Source organism: Mauremys reevesii, linkage group 2 (genome assembly GCF_016161935.1).
Source record: "Mauremys reevesii isolate NIE-2019 linkage group 2, ASM1616193v1, whole genome shotgun sequence".
NCBI lineage: Eukaryota > Metazoa > Chordata > Testudines > Geoemydidae > Mauremys > Mauremys reevesii.
The window spans coordinates 159035282-159061857 of record NC_052624.1 but is presented as its reverse complement, the minus strand read 5'-3'; the positions used below and the strand labels follow the sequence as shown (position 1 = coordinate 159061857).

General features: G+C 54.6%; 1 protein-coding gene across 1 annotated transcript in view; it reads right to left on the bottom strand.

The window, feature by feature from the left end:
* The window catches only part of ADGRA2 (adhesion G protein-coupled receptor A2), a 111946-nt gene that overhangs the window by 13863 nt on the left and 71507 nt on the right, over window positions 1-26576 (bottom strand). The window contains exons 3-8 of the mRNA XM_039523684.1: window positions 7764-7835; window positions 7306-7377; window positions 4602-4673; window positions 3977-4140; window positions 3417-3630; window positions 2537-2701 (exon numbers count right to left, since the gene is read on the bottom strand). Of these exons, the coding sequence (XP_039379618.1) occupies window positions 2537-2701; window positions 3417-3630; window positions 3977-4140; window positions 4602-4673; window positions 7306-7377; window positions 7764-7835 (759 nt within the window). The remainder of the gene's footprint in view (window positions 1-2536; window positions 2702-3416; window positions 3631-3976; window positions 4141-4601; window positions 4674-7305; window positions 7378-7763; window positions 7836-26576) is intronic.

Below are 26576 nucleotides of genomic sequence, written 5' to 3'. Positions count from 1 at the left end.
AGGACACAGCACGGCAGCTGGCAGGCTCCCAGCAGAATGGTCCCTCCCCTGGGGCACTCAGGGCCCCTCCAGGGATGGGCTGACAGCTGAGGTTCAGCAGCTGCAGGGAGCAGCACAGGGGTGGAAGGGGCCAGCCAGAGAACCCGGAGCACTGGCGACCCTGTCGTCACAAGGCAAGGGGGGTTGGCCCACCCGCTCCTTTTGTAACACTGATCTAGCTCCTGTCTGCTCGGAACTGGACAGACACCCCCCACCCAGACTCAGCTCGCTGATGACCAAAAGCAGCTAGTGAGCACCCCATCTGGTATGTTAACAAGCACCATTTCCTTGCTGGGTCAACTGCCCATGAACCGGGCGGGTGCAAACAGCAAGGAAGCTCTGCTGGCATGGAGTGGGGGAGCTGGCATGCGTCTGTGCATGGGGGGGGGAACATGTCCATGCCGTGCACTGGGGGGATCCCAAGGGGGATCAGGAAAAAGTTTTCCAGCTGCGTGCAGGGCATGACAAAGAGAAAAACTTCAGACAATCCACAGAGCAGCTGAGATTTTTATGGGGTAATTTATTTCCCTTCCTGGAAATCTCGGCTCGGCCCAGCTGTTTCAACATCTGGTTTCTGAGCCACTCCCTGTTCCCCCACTACCGCAACAGCTGGATGATGGGAGGGAGGCCCATGGAGGTCACATGCCTTCCCCCAGTTCCGCTCAGCAGACATCCAAGCCCAGAATTCTTCCTGCTTCCCACAGTCCTTTGCACCGATCTTGAGACCCAATGGCTGGAATGAACCTGATCAGGCAATCGGCTACAAGGGACCAATACGGCTGCAGGGCCAAAGGGTTTGTCTGCGTGGGGAGATTGACTAGAACAGCTGTCTGGCGTGGACATGCTCTCCCTGACTCGGAGTGCCCACATGGGGGCTAGTCCCAAAGAGCTGTCGTGCATTAAATTCACACCATAGCTTATTCTGGAATAAATCCCCTGGGTAGCGCTGATCCTGGCTGGAGCTGGCAGTGTGAATGGGGCGACCTGCTTTGCCTGAGCCCTTCATGCCCCTTGGTGCCCCAGTGCCAGACAGCACCCTGCCCGTGCCCCTCCGCCCTCAGCAGGATGGACCCCACCTGTCTAGCAGCTCTCACAACCCAGTAATGCCACTGGACCCCTAAATCCTCCCCACCCCTTGGCAGCCTGCTGCCCTTGTACCCCCTGCATGCCCCCATGGGCACCGGCCTCCTCTGCATCCCTCTGGCAGCCCATATCCCACTCCTTCCAATCCCTGTACCCCCCCACCACAGCCCATTTCACACTCAGACCCCAAGCCACCCTGTACACCCCCCAGCAGCCCCTGTGCCCCTTCCCCAAGCCCACCTATATCCCCACAGGGCTCCAGTTGCCCTGTACCCTGTATCATTCCCTGGCACCCTTCATCCCCCTACACCCTCCTCACCCCCCCCCCCCGTATTCTCCCAACCCACTGGCAGCAAGTAAACCTCCCAAGCCCCTCTGTGCCGGGTGTCCTCCACACAGCCCAGCTCCGGGTGCCAGAGGCCTGCAGGAGAGTTCCCGCAGCAGAACGCCAATTTCCCCAGCTATCTAATTCCATATCCTGCTCAGAGCGGAGCGGAGGGGGCGGGGCGTGCGGGGGGTCCTGCTAATTTAAGCCATATTTACTGTACCAGTAATTTATATTCCATGAAGGCCTCGCCGAGGTTACAGTGGGCTCCCAAAGCCTTTCGTCTCTTGCCAGAGAAATTCCAACACCTCTGCTTCTGGAGCCCGTCTGCGCTGCCAGCACGGGAAGCCTTTCAAAGAAGCCTCCCTATCAATGGCTGCCTAATCACTGCCAGACGCCGGGTCACCTGCGTGACTGAGTCTCAGCACCCCCCCCTGTGCCTGCAGTCCGAGGAATAGGGGTGGGGGGAGGCAACAGAAAAGCCCTGACACCCCCATGCCTGCTGCGCTGCTGCCTGGCCCTCTGCCTCCCATGCTCTGTCTGGAGTTAGAGGCACTGGGGGACTCTGCAAACAGACACCAACTATCAACCAGGCGGGATCTCCAGTCACACCCCACGCCACGGTGCAGCTTTCCACCCCTCTTGGAAGCACCAGGTGTTGGAGGCTGGGCTGGAGGGATGTGGGGACTGGGCTCACAGGGCAAACCGTGTGCTACCCCCTTTTCCCCCATGCCCTCTGATCCTCCCAGGCAGCCGAACTCTTCATTCTGATGGAGGAAGGTGGAGGGAACTCCCCCGATGCCCCCAGGGTTGTAGGGGCAGCTGGCGAAAGGGACTCCTCTACACTGCAGCTGGCCCAGCAACCCGGTACCCTCAGCAGCCCCACAGGGAAACCCACTGCCCCTTGTGCCAGCAACACGGTGCCCTGCTGGGGGCGCTCACCACACACCGATCCCAGCAGGAACCGTGATGAGGCCACTCCTACCCCAGGCCCTTTCCCCCACGGGTAACTGGGCAGTGGGCGTGGGGCAGCAATTGGGAGGTGCCGCTGGAGGGTGGGCATTGGGGCATGGCAGCCCCAGTTCTGACCTGAAGTCCCCACGGTTGTTGGTGACCCTCTCGGCCGGGCAGTACGAGGCCGACGTCTCCAGCACCACGATCTCCACCTTCTTGCTGACGTTGCCCTGGGAGGTGGAGACGGCGCATTCCCACTCGCCGTTGGCAGAGACGTGGATGTTGGAGAGGATGAGCTCACTGGTGGGGGGATGGACGGTGGTGGTGGGGGAGAGACAAGGCAAACGCTCACATCTGAGAAGCCAGGAGGCTACGAGAGGACAACACACAGCCTCTCTCCCCCCCCGGCCTAAGGGGCAGTGGCGCTAGCTGACACGCCTGGCACTGCCCTAGGCACCATCGAGTGACAGGCAGAGGCGTGTCTGTATCCATACCCACTGCTCACCCACTGGTGAGACATCTCCCCAGGGCTCACCCAGTGCTTTCCTGCAGTCCCTTTCCTTTGGGGTGGGGGCCCAAACCAAGGCCCAGGGATCATTTCAAATGCCACCACAAGGCAGCCATCTCTGGGGAGGACGTGGCAGCTGACAAGAAAATGTGGCCATTTAGCCCATAAATAAAAATCCCAGAAGGGATTTATAAAGGAACCTAGGGGAGTTAGGTGCCCAGATCCCAGCCTCCCGCCCCAGGTGAAGCAGAGCGCTATGCACCCAAGTGAGGCTTAGTCAGGAATCCCAGCTCCCGTGGGCTCGGTTTCAGTAGGAGCTGTCAAGGTCCAGAGCGACCCCCGGCCAGGGCTGAGCTGAGCGTTTGGGAACCTGGCCCCTGCCCAGAGCAGCTTGGTACACTGGCTGCACCACAGAGCACTTATGCCAGGGCATCCTCCCCCAGTGCCTATGACTCGCTGCCCAGCACCCAGGCCAGCACCCCGGGCAGGATGGAGCCCGCGCCGTACCTGGTGATGAAGGTGCAGTCATGGATGAGACTCTCCTCCAGGATGATGCCAGTCTGCTCGTCCCCCTCCACCAGCACCCGGTTGTGGTACCACCGGATGCGGGTGCTGCTGTCCAGGTAGGTGGCTGTGCACTGGAAGGGCAAGCGGTCGCCCTGGAACACCACCTGCCGCAGCGAAGGGATCAGGTGGTGGGTGTGCAGCTCCGGAGCGCCCACTGTGGGAAAGGGCCGAGATACCTGGGTGAGCCACCTCATCCCCCGGCAGGGCAGGGAGCCCCCTCTGGCGGTGCCCAGCCCACCTGGGTCGGTCATGACCAGAGGCCCCTGTGGGTCATGATCCACAGGCTGGAGTTGGTCTCGGTCCCTTCCCTAGCCAGACTGGCATCCACCAGCCCGGCTGGCACTATCTGACTCCCTACTGGGCCTGCCGAGGGGGTTATCCAGGGCCTTGGCAGTCAGAGGCCTGACGGACGGCTTAGGGGCTAGCCCTCAGATACTCCATGCTGCCCACCCCCTGCCCTCTGTGCTCTGGGAGTGGCGCTCAAGGCCAGGCTGCCTCACCACACTGCAGTTGGCTCTCCCTGACGCTCCTCAGTGGCTTGGCATGCAGGGGGCTGGGGTAGATGCACAGCGTCTTGTCGGAAATCTGAGCCGAGCGGTTCCTGGACCAGGGCAGCGTCCAGCGCAGGTTGCAGTCGCACGTCAGGTACTCGGTGGCAAAGTCACTGGAGGAGGCAAACCCAAAGGGCTGGAGTCAGGGACGGCAGAGGCCCCACAGAGACGGGTTTCGGCAGAGTGAGCCCAGCTGCTGTCAGGACCCCCATGCTTCAGTGGCTGGGGACCGCTGGGCACCGGGGTCCGCGCTGGGACAGGTAACAGCATGAGGCCTGTCCCCCCGACGCTCACTGCAGGAGGCCGGATCATCACAGGAGCAGCACAGAGGGTGTACCAGTCGCAGCAGGACATTGGCAGCTACACATACTACTGTCCCCATGCCAGTCTGCACACACGTGTAACTGCCAGACCACACGTGTGTGAGCACACCACGGCTGCACGGCACTGGGCGTGAGCCTGGTCCCTGCAGGGCTCCGCGCACACCTCTCGCTCAGCTCCCTGCTGGCCAGGGTGACTCTCTCTGGTGAGGGGGGCCTTGCGACGCGCCCTTTCCTCTCAGCGAAATACTCACACGACTTTCAGAGATGGCAGCTCATCAAAGACGCCGGGCTGGAGGCTGGAGAAAATATTCCCTGACACGTTCCTGTGAGAGGAGACAAGAACCGGGCTGGAGGTGACAGAGGTTTGGCTGATGCACTCTGACCTGCTGGGCAAACGTGCCAAGCCAAGTCCCAGTGCAAACATCTCCCGGCGCAGAGCCAGGGCAGAGAATGGGCATTTCCAGAGACTGCAAAACCTGCTCTCCCGACACGTCTGCCTACCTCCCACCCTACTCCAGGGCGGGAAAGCTCCTGGCTCCAGGGAGCACGTGACGGCTTTCGCCTCAATTGCTAAGACTGCTGAACTGGGACCTTAAAGAGAGCTTTCGGTGAAGGGACGGAGCTGTGTTCATACGGCACCTGGCCCATTGCAAGGCTACTGGACACAATAAACACCCTGAGTTCCATAGAGCCAGAAGCATTTCACAGATCATCTCCCGTCTATCTCAGGCCAAAGAATTCGCCCCAGCTCACCTTGTATGGAACCCAACCCCCTCAAACCGTCATTCAGCCTCACCTCACTACTCCCTCTGTGAGGGGGCGACCACCATTATCCCCATGGCACAGAGTGGGGACACCGCCTGAGGCAGGCCCAGAAATAGAACCCAAGGGCCTACCTCGTCAGAAGTGTTCTGGGGGTCAGATGAGACACATTTTAAAGGGGCCCGACATGCAGGAAGTGCTGAGTATCTGCCCTCTGAACACCGGGGCCCTTTAGGTCTCATGTGGGCCCCCAAAATCACTAGTCACTTTGAAAAATGTAAGGCCAGGAGTCTTGATGCCCAGTCCCCAGGCGCTGGGACGAGAACCCAGGAGTCCTGGGGCTCAGTTACTCCCTCTCACTTTACAAACTCTCTCAACACGCTAGCATCACGGATTATACAGAGATGCACACTGAAAACTCAGGGCAAAAGTTTGCTTTTTGCTTTAATCCAATTCCCCCCAGAATCTCTCCAGCCATTTCAGTCCCGCTCAGCTTTTGTTCTCGGGCTTAGCCCCCCTCCCTGGCCTGGTTTTATGGAGAAAAGCGAAAACAAGAGGCCCGGTCCCGCTTGCCGCTGTGTCTTGGGGTTTTAAAGCTCACTTTGATCAAGAATGCACACAATCGCCAAGCAGCACTTAATGAGCTCCCCAGACAGGTGGGGACAGAGGAGCCCACATGACAGGCTGAGCAGCAAGGGCCTTTAATGAGCTCCGCGCTGAGCGCTACCTTCGCCTGGCAGACAGTCCATTCAGCCATCGTCACACGCATTCTCCAGCAGGAGCTGCTCTGAAGCGTCTGCCCCCAGGAGCTAAGCCACTCTGTGCTTGGGACCTGGAGAGCTAATGGGGCCGCTGGGCAGGCAGGCGGCTGGGCAGGCTGCAGGGGGAGGCTGGGAGCAGCCAAGGGGTGGCTGGCTGAGGGGCAGGGGTCTCTCTCCTCCTTTCTTCCCCACAGTCCAGACTCCCGCCCATGTGTCTAAATCCAAGAGAGGCTGAAGATCAGAGACGACAGCACCCTGGGTGGGCTAGTGTCCCTGTGACCCTCTTGATGCCACCTGGCTGAGGGCATAGAGGGTGCACAGAGTTTTTCAGGGATCTTTGGGTCAGTTATGTGCACAATAATTCACTAAAGGGGGCACGTGAGGTCTCTACAGAGAGCCAGTAACACATAGCCATGGCAAAAGGATAAGGGGACATTAGCAGGTACGGACCTACCCTGGAAATGTTGTTTGTAAGGCTGGGCGTTAAAGCAGGGCACCGGGAGGTGACAGACGGTCCTTCCTGACAAGCAGGAGGTGCTTATCTATCAGTTGGATCAGATGCAAACCGAGCACTGTATACTTCCCAATGGATCCCCCTCTGCCTCCTGAACCACCAGCTAATCCCAATTCAGAAACCAACGGGAGATTGCACATCTACAGGAAGGAACCTCGGGAGGGCGTCCGATTCCGGAACAAAAATCAAAGGGTAGTTTTGATCTCTCGGGGGTTGCACAGGGACACCCTGGTAGCATCACCTAGGAAATAAATGGTGGACTTGCTTCACGAACAGAAGCTCCCAGCCAAGTCTGGCTGTTACACACTGGAAGGATGTTGAGTGAGCGTTTCCTCTACTGGCATAACAACATCCTATCAGTTAAGTTTAAGCTCTCGCAGGCATGTGATGCTTTTAGTGTATATGTGTAACCCTTTGTTTTCAACATCCCACTTGCTCTCATTGGCATCTCTGCTCCTCGTTAAATAAACTTGTACAGACTCCCTCTGTAAACAAATCTAAGTGTGGCGCGTGAAGCCGAGCTGTAGTCTCGGGTGTAACGGGTATGCTGGGAACAGCAGGGCTGGTAATTCGGTGAGTGCCCAGTGGAACAGGGCCTGGACATGGCCTGGGGACACTCAGGGGACTCGGGAGTTGGAGCGTGTCTATTGCTAGGCTCTGGCTGGCAGGGGCCAAGCTGTCTCAGGCTAAGGGCTGGTGGTAGCGAGATGGAGCAGCAGGGAAGGCTAGGCTTTGCTCCATCCCTTGCTAGCAGAGAGGAGGGTCCCGCTGTCGGGTAGGAAGGGGAACGAGGGCGAAACCGGCAGAGCAAGTGTGGGGGTCCTGCTCCACAACAGCCAAAAGCCCCTGGCCAGCACTGTGCCTGTGGGCAGGTGCCCTCCAGGGAGCCCTTCCCGCGGGCCCCTCCCGGGTACTTACAGCCGAAGGAGGTTGGTGAGTCCCTGGAAGACGCTGGCGCTGAGGCAGCCGATGCGGTTGTTGGAGATGTCTCTGGAAACAAGCAGAAGGGACATAAGAGCTGTGTGAGCGCTGGAAGCCAGTGCCAGCTGCGCCTGGCTGGGGGGAGCCTCCGGTGCTGCAGGGAGAAGTGCTGTATAAATGAGCCGACTGACAGGATTCAGGCACTGCTGAGCGCGGGGCAGCTGCTGCTGTGAGTGCGCCCAGCACTGCTGGAGGAGCTCAGCACCTGCCCGGTGTGTGGGGCGAAGTGGCAGGACCGGTAGCTCCCGGAGTCGGGCTGTTTCAAAGCCCAGGTTGCGGCGCAGAGAGGGGACCCTGTGTGGATGGGGTCTGCTCTGTGCACCGGCCCCCGCCCACGAGCCAGCTGCAGGCTCGACTCTCCCAGAAGAGTGAACCAGGAGCCTGGGGCCACTTACAGGCGCTTCAGCTCCGAGAGGCCAAGGAACGCGCCAGGCTGGATTGTGCTGATCAAGTTGTTCTTGAGGTCCCTGGAGAAAGAGAGAGAAAAAGTAGATAGAAAGGAAGCCAGTGGCCAGCAGGAGGCTCCGTGTCCTGGTGGGGGGCAGCGCAGCCCAGCACAGTGCTCCTGGCAGATCACTCCCCCCATGTGGTGTCGACCCAGCTCAGGGGAACCCAGACTGGGTGCAAACCGTGCTGGAAGGTCCCTTGGACAGGGAGCCATGGCACCAGCTGGCAAACACCTGTGGCTAATGCCACAGACCAAGGCCGGGCTGCCTGAAGAGGCCTCCTCCTCCACTTGCCCAAGGGTAGTGGGATGATGCACTGATGCCAGCAACAGCTTCATCCATTCACCTGCTCTATGATGGGAAAAGCACTTCCAGAGACTTCCCAGGCTGCTGAAAAATGGGGCTGGGACATCAGTGCCCTGTGTGGTGGCACCGCTTGTGAAGCGGATGCCTGTCCACGAGGAACTGGACTGGCACCCCCTCCGCCCTAGCTCGAATCACGCGTGACTATCCGGAATGAGGGCAGTACGGCAGCGCCTGCCGGAGACCCCTTGCTGCTCCCAGCAGCCAAGTACGGATCTTGATCAGCAAGTGGCCTGGTTGGAGGGGAGGAGTTGGCAAGGACATTCCTCCCGGGAGGGGGCAGAAGGAATCCCGGCCCAGGCGGATCCCGGGCCATGCCGGATGGACAGGTCTGAGAGAGACAATAGGGTTGAAATAACCTTGACCTGGACCCCTCTAGTGCCTCTTTCTACAGCCGGCCCCATTATCCAGTAGGGGTGTCAGGACCCTCATGGCTCCACTTCACAGCACTGCTTTCCAAGGGAGCAGGAGCCTGCAGGCCCTTCACAATGGCTGCACCGCGCTAGCCAGGCAGGATAACTGGCCTGGAAGGGCACATAAACTTCTTGGGAACAGGCCACATGGGGAGAAGGGCCAGGAGGTGCGAGGGTTAACTCACTCGGTGTTTGCAAAGCACTTTGAGATCCTGCATGGACCCAGCAGCAGAAAGGGACCCTATTGTTGTCTCTGCTCCGGGTTTAGATTCCCCAGCCAATCAGAGCCAGGAGTTGCCAGGGCTGTGAAGTGCTGGGCAGGAACCTCATTAGCAGCTTTCAATCTCTCTCTAATTATCTCTCAGAAGGGAACAGGGAGTGAGGTTGGAAACTGTTACAGCTCCCTGACGGTTTGAAGGAGGGAAAGATGCCAGGGCCTCTCTGCGCTCATGAGCGCCTGCACACTTGGAGCTCTGCAGAGGAGGCAGCAAAGGGTCTGCCAAGCAGCCCCTAATTGGCCGAGCAGGCCATGCGTGCGTGTTCGGTGTCCCCACGTGTAAAACAGGCAAGGGCGTCCTTCCATACAAGTGTGCATCCCAGGACGAGCTGACGGTTCGCCACGTCCCAAGGGGGGTCCCGGCTCTCTCCTGCGGGGGGCAGAAGCTTGGTGCTCCTGGCACTGAGGCTCCTGCTGCAGTAGGGCTGCCAAACTCCCCCTCCATTGCCTCCTCTCACAGCTTGCTCCGTTCCCCATGCCTTCCCCATGCCCTCCCGCCCCGATCAGCTGTTTCGATCAGCTGTTTGCCAGCAGGAGGGAGGGCCCAGCATGATCACCTGGGGAGAGGAGGCAGAGAAGCGGCAGGGTGAGGCCCTTGGGGAGGGGAGGGTGGAACAAGCAGACCTACTCTGACTGCAGAGCTGCACAGCCAGGCTGAAAAAAGAAGGTGCTGCTCAGCTCCGGGCACTTTGCAGCTGGACGCCACCACCTTCTGGATCCTAGTGCTGGCTGAGCTCCCTTCTGTGTGCTGGGAGCCAACCTTCATCTTGTACAACAGTGAGTGCCCATGGTGGGGCAGGCAGGGCAGGGGGACAGAGGCAGTGGGGAAGGAAGGGGGTGGGATGGGGAGGAGATGGAGTGGTGGGGAAGGGGCATGGGATGGGGAAGAGAAGGGGATAGGGCAGGGATCTGCAACCTTTGGCCCGCAGCCTGCCAGGGTAAGCCCCCTGGCAGGCAGGCTGGTTTGTTTAAAATAGAATCATAGAATAGAATAGACTAGAATAGAATAATAGAATATCAGGGTTGGAAGGGACCTCAGGAGGTCATCTAGTCCAACCCCGCTTCAGGACCCACCTGAACACCTCTCCCTAGGTCGAGGAACAACGAGGCCAGAAACTGTCTCCGCAGCACCTGAACCCGCGGAGACACCGCAGCAGGAGGAACGACAGCCACGAGCGAGGGTCGCCACACCGTGGCAATCCGCCTGGGTGGAAGAACTGGTAAAGGCCGAGGACTTTGAGACCTTCAACAGCCTGACGGACAGACTGACTGCAGAACTCTCTGTGGAAATTACTGCCAGAAGGAGGGAACCCCAGGAGGCCTCGCAGGCCACGCGCAGATTCCCCGGGCCAAGCCGTAACAACACCGCCAAAGAAGGCAGGAGAGGGCACGTCGGCCGCCGCTACGATCCGGCGGCTGCATCCCATATACAGAAACTATACAGGATGAACCGGCTGAAAGCCATGAGGGAGATCCTCAATGGGACCTCCTCATACTGTTTACCTGCCGCGTCTACAGGTTCGGCCGATTGTGGCTCCCACTGGCCGTGGTTCGCTGCTCCAGGCCAATTGGGGGGCTGCAGGGCGAGGGATGTGCTGGCCGCGGCTTCTTGCAGCCCTCATTGGCCTGGAGCGGCAAACCACGACCAGTGGGAGCCGCAATCGGCCAAACCTGCGGACAAGTAAACAAACCGGCCCGGCTGGCCAGGGGGCTTATCTTGGTGGGCCACATGCTGAAGGTTGCAGATCCCTGGGATAGGGGAAACGGGGGCCCAGCATGCGGATCCCCTTGGCAGCAGCTGGGGCTCCCCTGTTAAGCAGGCCCATCAAACCCTCACCCTGACAAGCCCCACCTCCCCTGCATCTGTACCACCCTGATGAGCCCCCCCCAGACACCCTCCCCACTGAGCCCCAAACACTTACACCCCCACCCAAATGAACTCTGTAGATAAATCTCTGAATTAAGCATCTTCACATAACTTTCATATGACTTTGTATTATGCCTCTTCATATAACCCTGTATTAAGCTATTTTCATACAACCTTGTATCAAGTCCTTTGATATAGGAACTTTGTATCAGATCCCTATGTAGAAAAACTTACAGAAAACTTTGTGTGTTAAGCCTTGGTATAATGTTATAGCCCCTAAGGATCGTTAAAGTAGAAGAAAAATGTCTTTTTGCTAGGAGTAGAATAAGATCTCTCCCCCTTGCTTAATCAATTGCCATGTTGAATGAATGAGGTGTGAATGAGCAAGGCGTAGAAGGCAAGCACCTCGGAGACAGCTAGTTGGAGAGGGGATCGAAGCCAGACCCAAGGACAATAAAACTTGTCAAGTGGGTTCACTAAAGAAGAGCAAACATATTGACAGCCTGGGGGGGGGGGGGTTTAGAAGCAAGAACCTTCTTTTGGAGTCAAGTATCAGAGAGGTAGCCGTGTTAGTCTGGTTCTGTAAAAGCAGCAAAGAATCCTGTGGCACCTTATAGACTAACAGACGTTTTGCAGCATGAGCTTTCGTGGGTGAATGCCCACTTGGTCGGATGCAAGAGTGGAAATTTCCAGGGGCAGGTAAATATAAGCAAGCAAGCTAGAGGTAACGAGGTTAGATCAATCAGGGAGGATGAGGCCCTGTTCTAGCAGTTGAGGTGTGAAAACCAAGGGAGGAGAAACTGGTTCTGTAGTTGGCAAGCCATTCACAGTCTTTGTTTAATCCTGAGCTGATGGTGTCAAATTTGCAGATGAACTGGAGCTCAGCAGTTTCTCTTTGAAGTCTGGTCCTGAAGTTTTTTTGCTGGAGGATGGCCACCTTAAGATCTGCTATCGTGTGGCCAGGGAGGTTGAAGTGTTCTCCTACAGGTTTTTGTATATTGCCATTCCTAATATCTGATTTGTGTCCATTTATCCTTTTCCTTAGAGACTGTCCAGTTTGGCGATGTACATAGCAGAAGGGCATTGCTGGCATATGATGGCATATATTACATTGGTGGATGTGCAGGTGAATGAACCGGTGATGGTGTGGCTGATCTGGTTAGGTCCTGTGATGGTGTTGCTGGTGTAGATATGTGGGCAGAGTTGGCATCGAGGTTTGTTGCATGGATTGGTTCCTGAGCTAGAGTTACTATGGTGCGGTGTGCAGTTACTGGTGAGAATATGCTTCAGGTTGGCAGGTTGTCTGTGGGCGAGGACTGGCCTGCCACCCAAGGCCTGTGAAAGTGTGGGATCATTGTCCAGGATGGGTTGTAGATCCCTGATGATGCGTTGGAGGGGCTTTAGCTGTGGACTGTATGTGATGGCCAGTGGAGTCCTGTTGGTTTCTTTCTTGGGTTTGTCTTGCAGTAGGAGGCTTCTGGGTACACGTCTGGCTCTGTTGATCTGTTTCCTTATTTCCTCGTGCGGGTACTGTAGTTTTGAGAATGCTTGGTGGAGATTTTCTAGGTGTTGGTCTCTGTCTGCGGGGTTAGAGCAGATACGGTTGTACCTCAGTGCTTGGCTGTAGACAATGGATCTTGTGGTGTGTCCGGGATGGAAGCTGGAGGCATGAAGGTAGGCATAGCGGTTGGTAGGTTTTCGGTATAGGGTGGTGTTAATGTGACCATCACTTATTAGCACCGTGGTGTCTAGGAAGTGGACCTCCCGTGTAGATTGGTCCAGGCTGAGGTTGATGGAGGGGTGGAAGCTGTTGAAATCGTTCTTTTGGAAACACCCTCGTTGAACAGCATTGGGACAACACCCAGAAGGAAGCAGCACAAAGGACCAACTGACAGAGACACAGATTTTGAATCTGGTATAGATTTGCATGAGAGGGAAGCTGCTATAAATGTGAGGTATCTTGCAGAGGACCCCGGGTCTGGTCTTGTCAACTTTGGAGCATTGATCTGGATTGGCAGAAGCCTGACTCCACCCCTCCCCTATCTAAAAAAAGAACAGGAGTACTTGTGGCACCTTAGAGACTAACTCACTTAGCCAGTGAAGTTAAGGAGAGCAACTAGTTGGTAACAACAAGACAGAGTGTGTGTGTGTGCGTGTGTGTATGTGAGTGCATGAGTGTAATATAGATGATATGCATATGATACAGTGTTGATTGATGCATGTATTACCAATGAATGTGGTGTTTGCCTTATTCCCCCTGAAAAGATCCTGTGCAGTACTTTAAGTACAACAACCCCACCTCCCCTGCACCCAGACTCCCCCCCTGCCCGCCTGAGCTCCAACCACTGTCACTTGGTCCCCCTGCAGACTCCCATTGCCCCTGCACCTGGCACCTCCCTGTGCATCCAGATCCCCCACTGAGCTGCCTGCACCCAGACTGCCCCTCACAGAACTCTCTTACCCCCCCAGAACCCTCTTACCCCCGTCTGGATACCCCACTTTAAGTCCTTCTGCATTTGGATCCTGCTGCCAGGCTGAGCCTCCCTGCCCACATCTGGTGTGCCTGGTGCAAAAGGGGCAGGGCCCCAGGGTGTTTCTGTGGCAGGCCTGGCCCTTGTTCTGTGTCAGGGTCAGGTTCAGCTTCACTGCCAAGTCCCTGTCCCAGGAGGGTGGGTGAGGCTGCAGGGTATTCTCCCACCACCATGCAGCCAGTGGCCTGTGCTCCCACTGCCATGGTGGAGCTTCCATTTATTTATTTATTATTAAAAAAATCAGAATTTTAAAATATTATGCACAGAATTTGATACAGAATTCCCTCAGGAATATGGGGCACTGTACAGCTGTGATGGTGGGACTAACTGTGAAGGGCGTGCTGGACAGTGGGGATCTGTGAGTGGGGGAGCTGGGCAGGGGTATGGTGTGCAGGGTGCTGTGCAGTTGTGATGGGAGGTCAGAGGGAGGGGTCTCTAGGCAGGAGATGCTGGGCATAGGGATCTGTGGGGGAAGTCTCTGGGTGAGGGGGCGCTGGCATAAGGGCAGGGCACTGGGCAGTGGGGCAGTGTGGAAGGGGCACGTTGGCAGCGCAGGGCTGGGTAGGCCCAGGGCCGGCTCCAGACCCCAGCGCGGCAAGCACGCGCTTGGGGCGGCCCTTTCCCGGGGGGGCGGCAGGCTGGGCCGGCGGACCTGCTGCAGTCATGCCTGCGGGAGGTCCACCGGAGGCCTGGGACGACCGGACCTGCCGCAGGCATGACTGCGGAGGGGGCGCTTGTCCCGCGGCTCGGCTGGACCTCCCGCAGGCATGACTGCGGCAGCTCAAGCGGAGCCGCCGGACCTGCGAACCGTCCGCAGCCGCGGGAGGTCCAGCCGAGCCGCTCGACCAGCGGACCCTCTGCAGTCATGCCCGCGGGAGGTCCGCTGCTCCCACGGCTCCGCCCGCGCATGACTGCTTGGGGCGGCCAAAAAGGTAGAGCCGCCCCTGGGTAGGTCAGTGTGCATCTAGCAGTTTTGGCTTTGTAAACAGTGCCCTTGTGCTGGGCTGAGTGGGACCACTCCCACTGTGCCTCATTGCCCCCAACCGGCCCTTCGCTCTGCAGACTGCCCCCCATCACATGCCCCATTTCCCCAATGGGGGCCCACAAATATGTTTGGCACCGGGCCCATAAAAAGTTAATCCGGCCCTGCTGGGAGCACATGGGGCTCCATTCCACGCTGCTTGTCTTACTCAGTGAAACCCACACAGTCCTGGCAGCACAATGCAAATACCGAGGCTGCCCCTTGAGTGAGTGAGAAACCCCAAGAGCCAGGAGCAGCAACCCGCGACCCCATGCACACTTAACAGTGCTGCAGAGCCCAGCTCACTGGGAATTAATGAGCCTGGTGCTTGCGGATTTGAAAGAACTGCAAAACCTAACGGGCAGGCCAGGGTGCTGTCATGGAAATTATGTAAGACTGTATAAGATTCCATAGAGAATGGCACCCTTCCTCCCGGACGCGGGAGGCACTCTCCACAATCCTGGAGCAGGGCTAGCATGGCCACTTCAGGAACGTTCCCATGAGGGGGGAGATAAGCTGGAGGAGCAAGGCTGGATCCAGATCCAAGCACACCAAGGGTTTGGTGGGCTCAGGGTGGGTCCTGCTCTAACAACGTCAGATTGAATCAGCAGTGCAGCCACCCTGGAGAGTCAGCATATTCCATTCCATGCAGGTGGCAGCAATCGAAGTCTCTGCCTGTATCTGCAGAGCCACATTGACAATTCAGCCCCCTTTGCTTTTACACATGGGGACTGATTTATTACCCACAGGCCATCCCCCAGGAATCCAGCCTGGCAGAGGCAGACATTGGATAGGGGAGATGATGCTTGGGTCAGTTCCCTAAGCCCCAGAGGTTGCTTTCCCATTAAACCCTGCTTCAAAGAGTCCTTGGAGCTGCCTGGGGTTGGTTATGGTTCTGCAGCCTGTTAAGAACCCTTGGCTTTTAGATTTCTCTTTGCTCTCTAGCCCTGGGCTCCTCCCAGCGCAGAAACTACTGCTTCTCCTCCCCGCTCTCTGCTTAGACAACTCAACGGGAGAGACGCACACCCCAGCCCACCCAATGTGCTTGGCTGCAGCTCGGCCTGCTCCATCTGCACAGTGCTAAAGACGACAGCATAGGTAAAGCCACTCTGGGAGTACCCACCTGCATTTTTGTGCAAGGTCCCTCCTGGACAACTCCCAGCAATGTCTCAGCTAAGAGTCTATGGGCTGAATCCCACAGCAGGCCAGCTGCTGCTGAAAATGTGCCTGCCTAGCTTGATATGACCAGTAACTGGCTAGAGATCTTTTGTCACTGGCACTCTTTAATACTGGTTCATATGGACATGTGTATGCATGAGCACGCTGCATACAAGGATAATTTCAATCATCCTTTTAAATTATCCTTTTAAAAACTGTCGTGTGCTTGCGCTAGGGGATACTCAGTAACAACACTTAGCTGGAAAGAGCTTTACTCAAAACTGGGCAGGTATATCACTACTTCCCGCCTATAAAGTGGGAGACTGAGGCATGGGGCAATTAAGGGCTCAGCTCCAAGTCCAGGCCAGAGTTTCAAAACTGCCCAGCACCCCACCGCTCCCGTTGTGATTCTCACATTCAGATTTTCAAAAGAACTCAGCACCCAAGATACCGAACAGAGTTGAAAAGGGGCACCATCATAGGCTCTAACCACATCAGCCACACCATCAGGGGCTCATTCACCTGCATATCTACCAATGTGATATATGCCATCATGTGCCAGCAATGCCTCTCCGCCATGTACATTGGCCAAACTGGACAGTCTCTACGCAAAAGAATAAATGGACACATTCTAACATCAGGAATCATAACATTCAAAAACTAGTAGGAGAACACTTCAATCTCCCTGGACACTCAATAACAGAACTAAAAGTGGCAATTCTTCCACAAAAAACTTCAAAAACAGACTCCAGTGTGAAACTGCAGAATTGGAAATAATTTGCAAACTGGACACCATCAGATTAGGCCTGAATAAAGACTTTGGATGGGTCACTACAAAAGCTAATTTCCCCCTGCTGATACTCATACCTTCTTGTCAACTGTTTGAAATGGGCCACCTTGATTCCACTGGCCTCATCAGCACTACAAAACTGATTTTTCCTCCTTTGGTATTCACCCCTTCTTGTCAACTGTTGAGAACAGGCCACTTCCACCTTAATTGAATTGTCTCGTTAGCACTGACCCCCACAACTTGATATGGCAACTCCCATTTTTTCATGTGCTGTCTATTTATACCTGCCTCTGTATTTTCCACTCCATGCATCTGATGAAGTGGGTTCTAGCCCACGAAAGCTTATGCCCAAATAAATTAGTTAGTCTCTAAGGTGCCACAAGGACTCCTCGTTGTTTTAGAGTTGAAAAACAGGCCATAAGCGATGTGCCCAATGTCACAGCCCTTTGCTGCCTCCTTCCCACCAAGGAGCCTTCTCTGGCGTGTTCCCCATGCACACAGGGTCGCGGAGAAGGGAATGTCTTTCTGAGCCAGAGAATGTCAACAGAAGGGAACAGCTGAATCCCTGTGCTCTTAAACTGGGGCCTTCTATATGCCCCTTGGAGAACACTACCAGGCTAGCTCAGGAGCCCAGTACTCAGAGCCATGCTGCGCCTCACAGACACCCCCCACTGCCCTCGGAGTGAGATGGCCCTGGGCCCTTCGGTAACATGAAGCTTTTGGCCACCCATTTGTACCAAATCTGTTTGCCACAGTTGCAGAGAGAGAGGGCTGTTCCAGATTCACCAGAGGTCTCATTTCCTGCCCTGAGCCCTCTCTGCGTAACCTTAGCTGACAGATCACGTTTCCTATAATTGCACAATTTATGTCCCATGAGAATCCTGAAGCTCTGCAGTCTCTGTACCCAGGGACAGGGGCAGCCACTCGCCTGCAATCTATTTAACACCTTATAGTCCACGGGGCTCAGGCTCTGCTTGCTGCTCCCTCTCCTCTCCCCGGCAGCTCTCTAACCACCCCAAGTCTCGAGGCCCAAAGGGAGCATCGGAAACATTCCACACAGCTTTGCCACCCACCACACTGAATCCAGAGCACTGGCCACGCCACCAATTCGGGTAATTCCATCCTACCAATGAAACCTCCTCTGCAGTTTCAGCTGGATACGGGATTCCCCCCGCACACCAATCCTGTGCTAATGCACGGCTTGTGTGTTGTTATATGAGTGGCTGTGTTCCACCCAAGAAGCAGCTGCATGCCAGTGAGGCAGCTTCTTTAGCTTGTTTTGGGATGGAGGGCAAGACAGAGACTCATGAGTCTCTTGTTACTACCACCAGGCTGGAGAGGGGAGAAATTCCTAGAGGAGACTCCAGTTTGAAGCAACTACCCTGTTGCAGAGGAAAAGAGCCGAGCCATAGGCCAAGCCATGCACTGCTGCGTACCCCCGTGGCCCATGTGGACACAGGCCTCCGTCCAGGTGGAAGGACATGCATTTTGTTGGCCCCTGGAACTCAAACCTGCCCACGTAGTTTAGCTTGAACCAATTTCCATTTGACTGCATCTTTCATTCAACTCCTGCCCACCGCAGCTTACAAACGTCCCTCTGCCTCCAGACTTTGCCTGGCGGGCCCCCAAGTGGAGACACAGCCAGGTAGAAAACGACGCTTTATTCCCATTACAAGCGACCTCATGCCTGGAGAGTTCACTTGAGTAAACTGGACTGCGAGTCCCACTGACCCGAGGTCAGCACAAACACGCTCTTCCCAGCGAGGGGAGGGAAAGGGGACACCCAGCCTGCCGAAAGAAACTCCGCATGACTCCCTCGGTAACATCAAGCCGCCCCCCGGAGAGGTCGGGAAGTTCTTCAGCCAGGACAGCTCTGGAGCTGTGCTAGTGACGCATCTGGTGCATCCCACCTAGTGCCACGGACAGGCTGGGAAAATCCCCTGGTCTGGGCAGGGGCGCCCCAATGCTGCTGCTTCAGAGACATTGTCACCTCCTCCCAGCATGCACTGAGAAATGTTTTCTCCACATGCTGGACACTGCTCTCTGTGCTGTATTACTGTATTTTCCACTCCATGCACCTGATGAAGTGGGAACTCTGCGCTCCTCCCGCCCTCTAGGAATCCCTTGCAGTGCAGGCAGTGCCTCGAAGCATCTCCTGCCCCTCAGAAGCCCTCACTCTGACCGAACACCCAGCCCATCTTTGTGGTCAGCAGACAGACCCTTTCCATCCCGCAGGCAGTAAGATCCAGTGGGCAGGGCACTGAATGGGGACTCAGGAGACCTGGGCTGTGTTCCCAGCTCCGCCACTGATCTGCTGGGTGACCTTGGCCAAGTCACTTCCCTTCTCGGTGCCTCTGACTCCCCTCCCGCTCTTTGCCTGTCTTTTCTCTGCAGATGATAGGCTCTTTGGGGCAAGGACAGCGTGGACAGTGCTTCACTCCCCTGGCCCCAATTCCAGTTGGGGCCTCTAGGTGCTCTGCAGAACAGGTAAGTAAGTAGTAATCTCCTCGTCCGGGGGCACTGACAGCGATGAATCACCAGCGTCAGTCTCCAGCCGCAATTGTCTTTCACAACCAGCAGTTCCTTAGCAGCGGAAAGGAAGAGAAAGTTAAAAGAAAAGTTCCGTAAAGCATGATCAGAACTGAGCTAAACATTGCCAGGAGCCAGCCCACCCGGAGCCATGCAGCAGTGCACCATCTCTCTGTGTCCCTGCATTTCTCCCAAGTCACCGTCTCTGTTCTGCTGGCCATTTCTATTTCGATTGATTGATGCTCTTCATTAGCATGCTGGACATTGTGTCATCCCTCCACTCAACACCCTCCTACCAAGGCTCCAGGGGTCACCACGGATAAGCAGCTGAGCATGAGCAACCAGCCCGATGCCGCAGCTAACAGGGCCAATGCGATCCTTGGATGTACAAAACCAAGGGCGCAGTGAGCAGGGAGGTGATTTTACCTCTGTACATGGCGTTGGTGGGACCGACACTGTGTCCAGGTCTGGTGCTCACATTTTAACAAAGATGCTGAACAATTGGAAAAAGTACAGCCAAGAGCCACAAAAACGATTCGAGGGCTGGAGAAAATACCCGACAGCGAGAGACTTCAAAAGCTCAATCTGTCTTGCTGCTTAAAAGGGAGATTGAGAGGTGACTTGACTACAGTGTCCAAGCACCTTCATGAGGAGAAAATCCTGACTACAAAGAGCTCTTTGATCTAGCAGAAAGAGGAGTAACAAGACTCAATGGCTGGATGCTGAAGCCAGACAAATTTAAATGAGAAATTAGGCACACATTTTTTAACAGTGGGGTTGAATAACCATTGGAAGTGGTGGATTCTCTATCTCTTGATCTCTTCAAACCAAGACTGGCTGCCTTTCTGGAGATCTGCTTCAGCCAAACACAACTTACTGGACTCAATACAGGGGTAACCGTCTGGGTGGAATTTAATGGCCTGTGACATACAGGAGGTTAGGCTGAAACTCAGTGAATCTATGGTTACTAGGACTCTGGCTTCTTTGTACCACAGCCAGAAGGTGAAATCTCTCTCACCCGGGCCACTAGTTACCATGCCCCTGGAGCCAAGAAATCTGAGTCTAGCGAGATCCGTGGGGCCAAGTCACCCTGGATACGATCCTGCCCTTGCTGGTATGCACGGTGCCAAAGCACGTCCTGGTTCTGCCATTCCCCGCAGCTGAGCTTATCCTCTGCCGATGGAATGTGCTTATTGTCCCCCAACCTCCCTCCACTGCTGGAGCCGGAACAACCCCTGGCCTTGGCAATCATTTAAAAAAAGTAAAATAGAGAGAGACCCAAGTTCATAAAACTAATAAACCAAGAGAAATGCCCTGAGGAACTGTGAGGAGCCTCTTAGTAATGGGGTGTTGCTAGGTACATTGAAACTAGGTCAGCTCAAGTCAAATCCTGACCCTGTGCTCCAAAGGTGTGACTCTGACATAGGCAGGAGCTTGTGTTTATTGTGTAACTTAACCATAACATCCCAGTTCTTGTATTTGTCACCGTAAAGAGCATGTGGTGCTGAACAGACTGTGACCAGCACAGGTTCCCTGCCCAGCAGAACTTGCAGTCAAGAGGCCTGCTCCTTCTAAACCCCTACTGACTCCATCTGGAGCAAGGCCAGCCCTGATCCCCCACACTGCTGACGTGGTGGCTCCCCGTGATTGCCTTGCCTCTCCCAGGACAGGGCCTAACTCGGAGAGATCCTCTTGAAACAAGTGGGAGCTGCAGGTACCAGACCCCTCCCAGAACCAGACACTCACTGCACTACACCTGAAAGATGGAAGCCACTGGGAATATCCCTGTCCCCTCCCTTGCTGAGTGTCCTGGAGTCTGAGGCTCCTATGGGGGAACCAGCGGGAGAGAGCAGGTGTGGCAGAGGGGTATGAGCCCCAAAGCACAACGTATTCCCTGATTACCCAGCATAGGCTGAACGAGGCACAGGGCCCTCAACATTGGCTCCTTTTGTCTTGTTCCTTATCGCACTGCAATTAAATAAAACCCTTTTCTTGGCTCCCCGCAGTTGAAACCACAGCACCTCTGCAATATTTTCCTGCCTGCTGGATAAGTCTATTTCTTAGGCACTAACTCTGGAGAGGGGGAAAGGCAGGAAATTGGCAAAGGCTACAATGGAAAGCTCCTGCCTATGGGCAAAGTTGTTTCTGGAGCTGCCTTATCCCAGGCACCAGAGGCATGTGATAACAGCACACAGCCATTGTCAACAGGGTCTCAAAAGGCCTTTGTTCTTCACCAAGCTTGGAGGAAACTCATTCGGTTTATTAGCTTGATTGTAGCATGTATCTAATCACAGCTGCAGAGCAACAGCAGGCTTGCGCCAAAGTCAAAGACTGAGGGATCCACACACTGCAGCGAAGAGGGCAACATCCCTCCCCACCTCCCCACACACCCCCTCAGACACGGGCATGGAAAGATTAAATTATAATCAGTAAATGTCCGTGTCGATTTTTCCTTCCAATGCCACCCAAGTAACTACAAAGCTGTCTCCCTCATTAATAACCAGCATTTACTGAGAGGGGAAATCAAACACACATGCAGATGGCCTTAAAGACAGCACAGAGCTGGCAATACAAACCCGGCACGGACCCTGAGTATGTACTCTGCCCGCTAGCCGCCTCTGAAGCCCACGCTGCACTGTCTTCACTCACTAGTCCTGTTACCTGCAGTAGCTGAATTCCAGCTAGCTCTGGTAGGCTAACCTGTGCACAGCTTCGTCTGTGTAGACAGAGACAAAGAGAGAAGTAAGGAAGGGAAGGGAAGGCTGCGGTCAGGTGAAAGGGCGATCCCAAACGCCACAAGGAAATGGCTCCTTTACCAAAGCTCGGCAAGCTGAATTTATTGTGGAGCGCCGTCTCAGCACATCCGGCCAGGGCTGCTGGGGAAGCGTTTCAGGAGCTGAAGCACTCGGAAGAAGGAATAAAATCCAGATTTTATCAGGAGGGTTTTTTTCCTACTTCAAAAACAAAATAAAAAAAATAAAATAAACCCTTAAAATGTGAAGGGGCGGAGGTGGGGGTGGGGGACCCTGACTACAACCCTTCCAGGCAAAACGAGCAGGAAGCAGACATCTCTGAGGGGCTTTTGTTTCCTCCCCAGGCTGATAATTCCCTTCAACCTCTTGGGTCTGGAAGCAGCATTTTTCCAAGTTGCTGTGAGCTGGGGAGGGCAAAGTTAATGGGGAAGTGGAGGTGCTGCTTGTTTTTTCTGCTGGGATCTCAGACGGAGGCCACCCCCTCTGCATGTACAGCAATCTCCTGGGCTGTGCCCCTGCCCTTCTTGCCAACCGGCTGCGATATGGGGAAGTGCCCCCTGCTATATTCCCACTGGGACATTACACTAGCTTACGGTCTGTCCACCCCACGGGTTTACGGAGCACTAACAGGCAGCTCCAACATTCCTGTCCTCTTTCTCTTCACTGCCTGTCCAATTACCGTATGGCGTTGTGGTGGGCTCTTACGCAGGCTGCCACGTGTCACCCTAGAGGTGGCTGCATTCAAGTAGAGGAGGCAGCAGGAGAGGAACGTGACTTTTTTTTGTTTGCTTTAAGATAAAGTTAATCAAACCTTTTCAAACTTCAGAACAGGATCCATTTCGCTCCTAAGTTTATCCAAATGGGCAAGAGAACAAACCTCACCACCTGCCCTTCTCTAGCATCTTCCCTCCAGGATCTCAAAGTGCCAGGCCAGCTTCAGAGCCTTCTTGAAATGTTTGGCCTCTTTTCCCCGTTTTACAGATAGGGAAGCTGAGGCAGAGAGAGAAGGGGAAGGGGATCTCTGGGGGGTATTGCTGGGAAACAAACCCAGAAGCAGAAAAGTTGAGTTTGTTTTGGTTTTTGGGAGTAGCACATTTTGGATTTAAGCCGCGACCTAATGCAACAAGATACTCAAAGGAACCACCTTGTGAAAGCAGCCAGGACCTCCTATCGCCCTGGTTGGGAGACCTGGTCACAGACAAGGAGTTAGGACTGCAGCCCCAAACTGCTCCTGCCGCAGGGCCCATCTAGCAGAGAGCAAATGCTGTTGGCTGCACACAGAGCTACTGCTAAGCCAGGCCCGAGAAGCAGCAGATGCAAAGGGCCTAGAGATCAACCACACAGTATTATGGGGCCAGACAGGGGCAGTTGTGAAGCAGGAGGTGTGTCAGGACACTGTTTAGATGGTGCTAAGTGCCCTCTTCCTTGCGTCTGACTCTGTGGCCTAGAGCACACGACAGGAAACTGCTCTAGTGTAAGTGGAAACATCCATCTGGAGCAGAATACACCCGCATGCGACAGAGCCAGAGCTCCTGGCAGTGGTGAGATGGTCCCTGCTCATGCAAGTCAGTCAGCATGTGAGGGCCAGTGCGCCTGGCAATGTGAATCTAGCAATGAAGGAGGATCATTTCCCTAATTCAGGGGTTCTCAGTTTTTCCCAGACCATGGTCCTGTCTTACAAGAGAAAACGAGTCTCCCAGCTGGGCAGCAAGGGAGGGTAGTCGTGACTGCCAGGGTGAGAACCACCCTTTAGCTGGCAAAAGCCAGCTTGGGACCCACCTGGAGAGATGGAAAAAATCTCTCTCTCACAGTAAGTGCTTTGATCAGGGTAGAGAAGAAAATAACATGCTGGGAACAAGTGACATGACCAATCTCTCTCTTTCTCTCGTGTGCGCACGCACACACACACACCCTTCTCCCCCCTAGGACAGAGCCTCGGGTGGGCACTGTACATACCTGAGGACAACTGCCTAGTTGCTCTAAACAGCATCAAGGCTTACTTTATGGTTGGGCCATAAAAACCTCCCACCTGGAACGCGGCTACCTTGCTTCGGATTCCAGGAGAGCAAATTTTGATGGTGATTTTTGTTCCCTTTGCCGTTTCAGTCGGATACTGTGTTCTTTACTTCCTCTTCTATGCTGATACAGTGTTCCATCTCAGAGGTGGCTGCCTGTCAGTAGTGAGCTGAGTAATCCTGATACTATATCCTTTATTCCATAGGGTGGGTTAATAAATTTGTAACTAGCCCTGCAGCCCGGCATGAAAGGCACTGGACAATCAATGCATAGTATTACTCTCCCCCCAAGTTTTCCAGACCCCTAACCACAGCAGTTTCTATAACAGCTAATTCCCAGGTATCGCCAAACAACAGGCACCCAGCAAGCCATGCTTTGCTTGGTGGTTTTGTCATGTATATTGCTAGCCACTGGCAGTAGTTCTAAGGCCACCAAACTATGTTCCCTTGGGATCGTTGGCAGCAATTCAATCGCTAGCCACACAGATGTAAAAACAGTGCTTTTTCCATGCAGGCTGCAGACCCCCTTCCTTTCTAGGGACCTTATTTCCTCAGGTCTGAAGAGGACCAAGAATTATAGGCCAAAATTCAGATTATGAAAATATTTCATGACGCATCGCAGGATGACCTCATCTCTGCACACACTCTGCCCTGCCAACAAAAACAACACTACCCATGTTTGGTTTCCCAAGTTCTTTACAGAGGAAGCTGGAGTCAGGAGGAACAGCTTCATGAGGTCTGGGATTTTTATTAACTCTTGACTGACCACTGCTAAGCATGCCAACTCTATGTAGATTGCAGCAAATTGCAAAGGAGATCGTTGCACTGGAGGCAAACTAAAAAAATCAAATGATACACTATTCCCCGGAAATAAGGATTGAACATGCCATTTCTATCACGCTGCTGGATGAAAGGCTGTGCAGTCAGCCTGTTTGTCTCTTCCCCATCTTCTGGGGATCTAACCTTGTTGCCTAGGCTTGAGTTGACTCTCATCTGGAAATTACCCCCATGGTTGCTTGGCATCCTAAATAAAGCAAGTCAGTGGCCCAAGTCCAGCTTCCATTGGACAAGACCATCACAGCTGGCACTAAGTGACCACGCAGAAGATGACCTCAGCCAAGATGCCAAGGATTCGGTGGCCATGGAGATGAAGAACTCTCTCACACACTCTAGCTTCCTGCAGGGAGTAGTGTGTGTGTGTGGGGGCGGTGGCTTGCCCTGCTGCCTCTGCTTTGTGGACAAGAAGAGGACCTTTAGGGCTGTGAACCTGGTACCTTCCATGAACATGAACACGTGGGTTGAGTAGGAAAAGCCCAGCATACCCAATGCTCCCGGTCAGCTAGGTGCCATCACAAAGCCTTGAAGCAAATGCTCAATTTTAACTACACAGCTAGTCCTACTGAAGTCAGCAGGATTATTCACGTACTACACTGACTGTGGCCCTACCAACCAATGAAGATGCTAAGAGTCCTGCATTTGGCAGGTGAAAACCAACCCAGGACTTGGAAGGTTTCTCACCACGAGAGCTTTGGAAGAGAATGGGTCCAAGCGGCATTGAATAAGAACTGGCTCAAAAGCTCACCACAGATGCCAGAAGGAAAGCAGCGTTAATGCAGATAAAGCCGTGTCCCATACCTATCTGGACAGGGTCAATCTGCTGATTCCACAGGGTTTTTCCACTGGAAAGGCTACTGGAGATGGAGGAAGAACAAAGGAAATTATCAATGGGATTCTGCTAAAGGGAAATATCCTGCTACATATCAGGGCTCCAAACTGCTGCTTTGGGCTTGACCATCTCCGCTTATGGTTCCTTGTCACTTCGCCCGGGGGTCCCCTGCTCTCACACAGTTGGTCCCATTCATATTTTCTCCTCCTGCATTTCACGCATAACAAAGCAGGTGTCAGGGGTACCCAGTCTCACCAATGAACAGGAAACAAACTCTCTTTGATCCCATAATGCTCATCAACCCTTCATTGCCTGAAAGACCATCAACCCAGGGCCGAAGAGGAGGTGGGGGGATGGAGGGGGTGGGTCAGAAGAAACTACACCCCGCCCCATCTTGCACGGCATTGTAAGAACTAGCTAAGCACAGGACGTGGGTTTTCACCTTCCTCTGAAGCATCAGGCAACGGCTACTGGTAGGGGAAGGAGACTGGGCTAGATGGTCCCGTGATGTGATCCATCACGGCAGAGCCTTCGGCCCTTGAAACCCTGCACGTTCCCTATGGAAATTTACATAGATCTACAAAAGGGGAATTCTCCCTTTAGCTCATAAAAGGCTCTTAGACTCCCCTGAGCTCCCAACAGTTTGCTGGGCATGCTGGAAAGCATCCCCTTCCCCCTGCTCCCCAGACCCACGTCCCGGTGGTGGAAGAGACTGACGCAGACTGGAGTGTACGTTCCGCTCATGTTTCCCTTCGGGTCTCTCTTCAAAGCTGTCTCCCCTCCCCCCCTTCTTTTAACAGCTGCTGCTCCCCGCTGGTTTTGTCCTGCATCCATTTAGCACTCATCTACTGACAACCCCATCTGGCATTAAGGGTAGTGCTGAGTGTCCAATCCAAACAGAACAACTGCACTTCAGGAAGGGGAAAGAAACGCATCGCAAACGTTGTTCTTCGCTGCCTGGCTGTGCAGTCAGCAAACACTCCAGTTCACGAGTCGCAGGTTAATCAGCACTGAGCATGTGCTGTCTCTCCAAGCCCCTACCTTTCCTTAGCCTCCCTGAGCTTTCGGCTCACTTTTACATGGCCTGGATGAGCACAGAGCAAAGTTCTGACCCTTTTACAGCCTGGCGTTACCGGGTGCAAACAGCCAAGTGGAACCAGTAGCACTGCTGAGCTCTGAGCAGCCTGTGCAGTTCAAGAGCTTTACTGCAGATTTCCACCTCTTCCCTCTGACATGTTGGGGACCTGGGGAGAAAGCCTATCAGAGTTGTCCTCTAGCAGCAGCTAAAGAATAGCTGTAGTACTGTCACCTTTTGCACGGTTACAGGCCTGGGTCAGGCAGGGTTCCCTTGGAAACATCCGCAATTCCAGCCCTTGAAA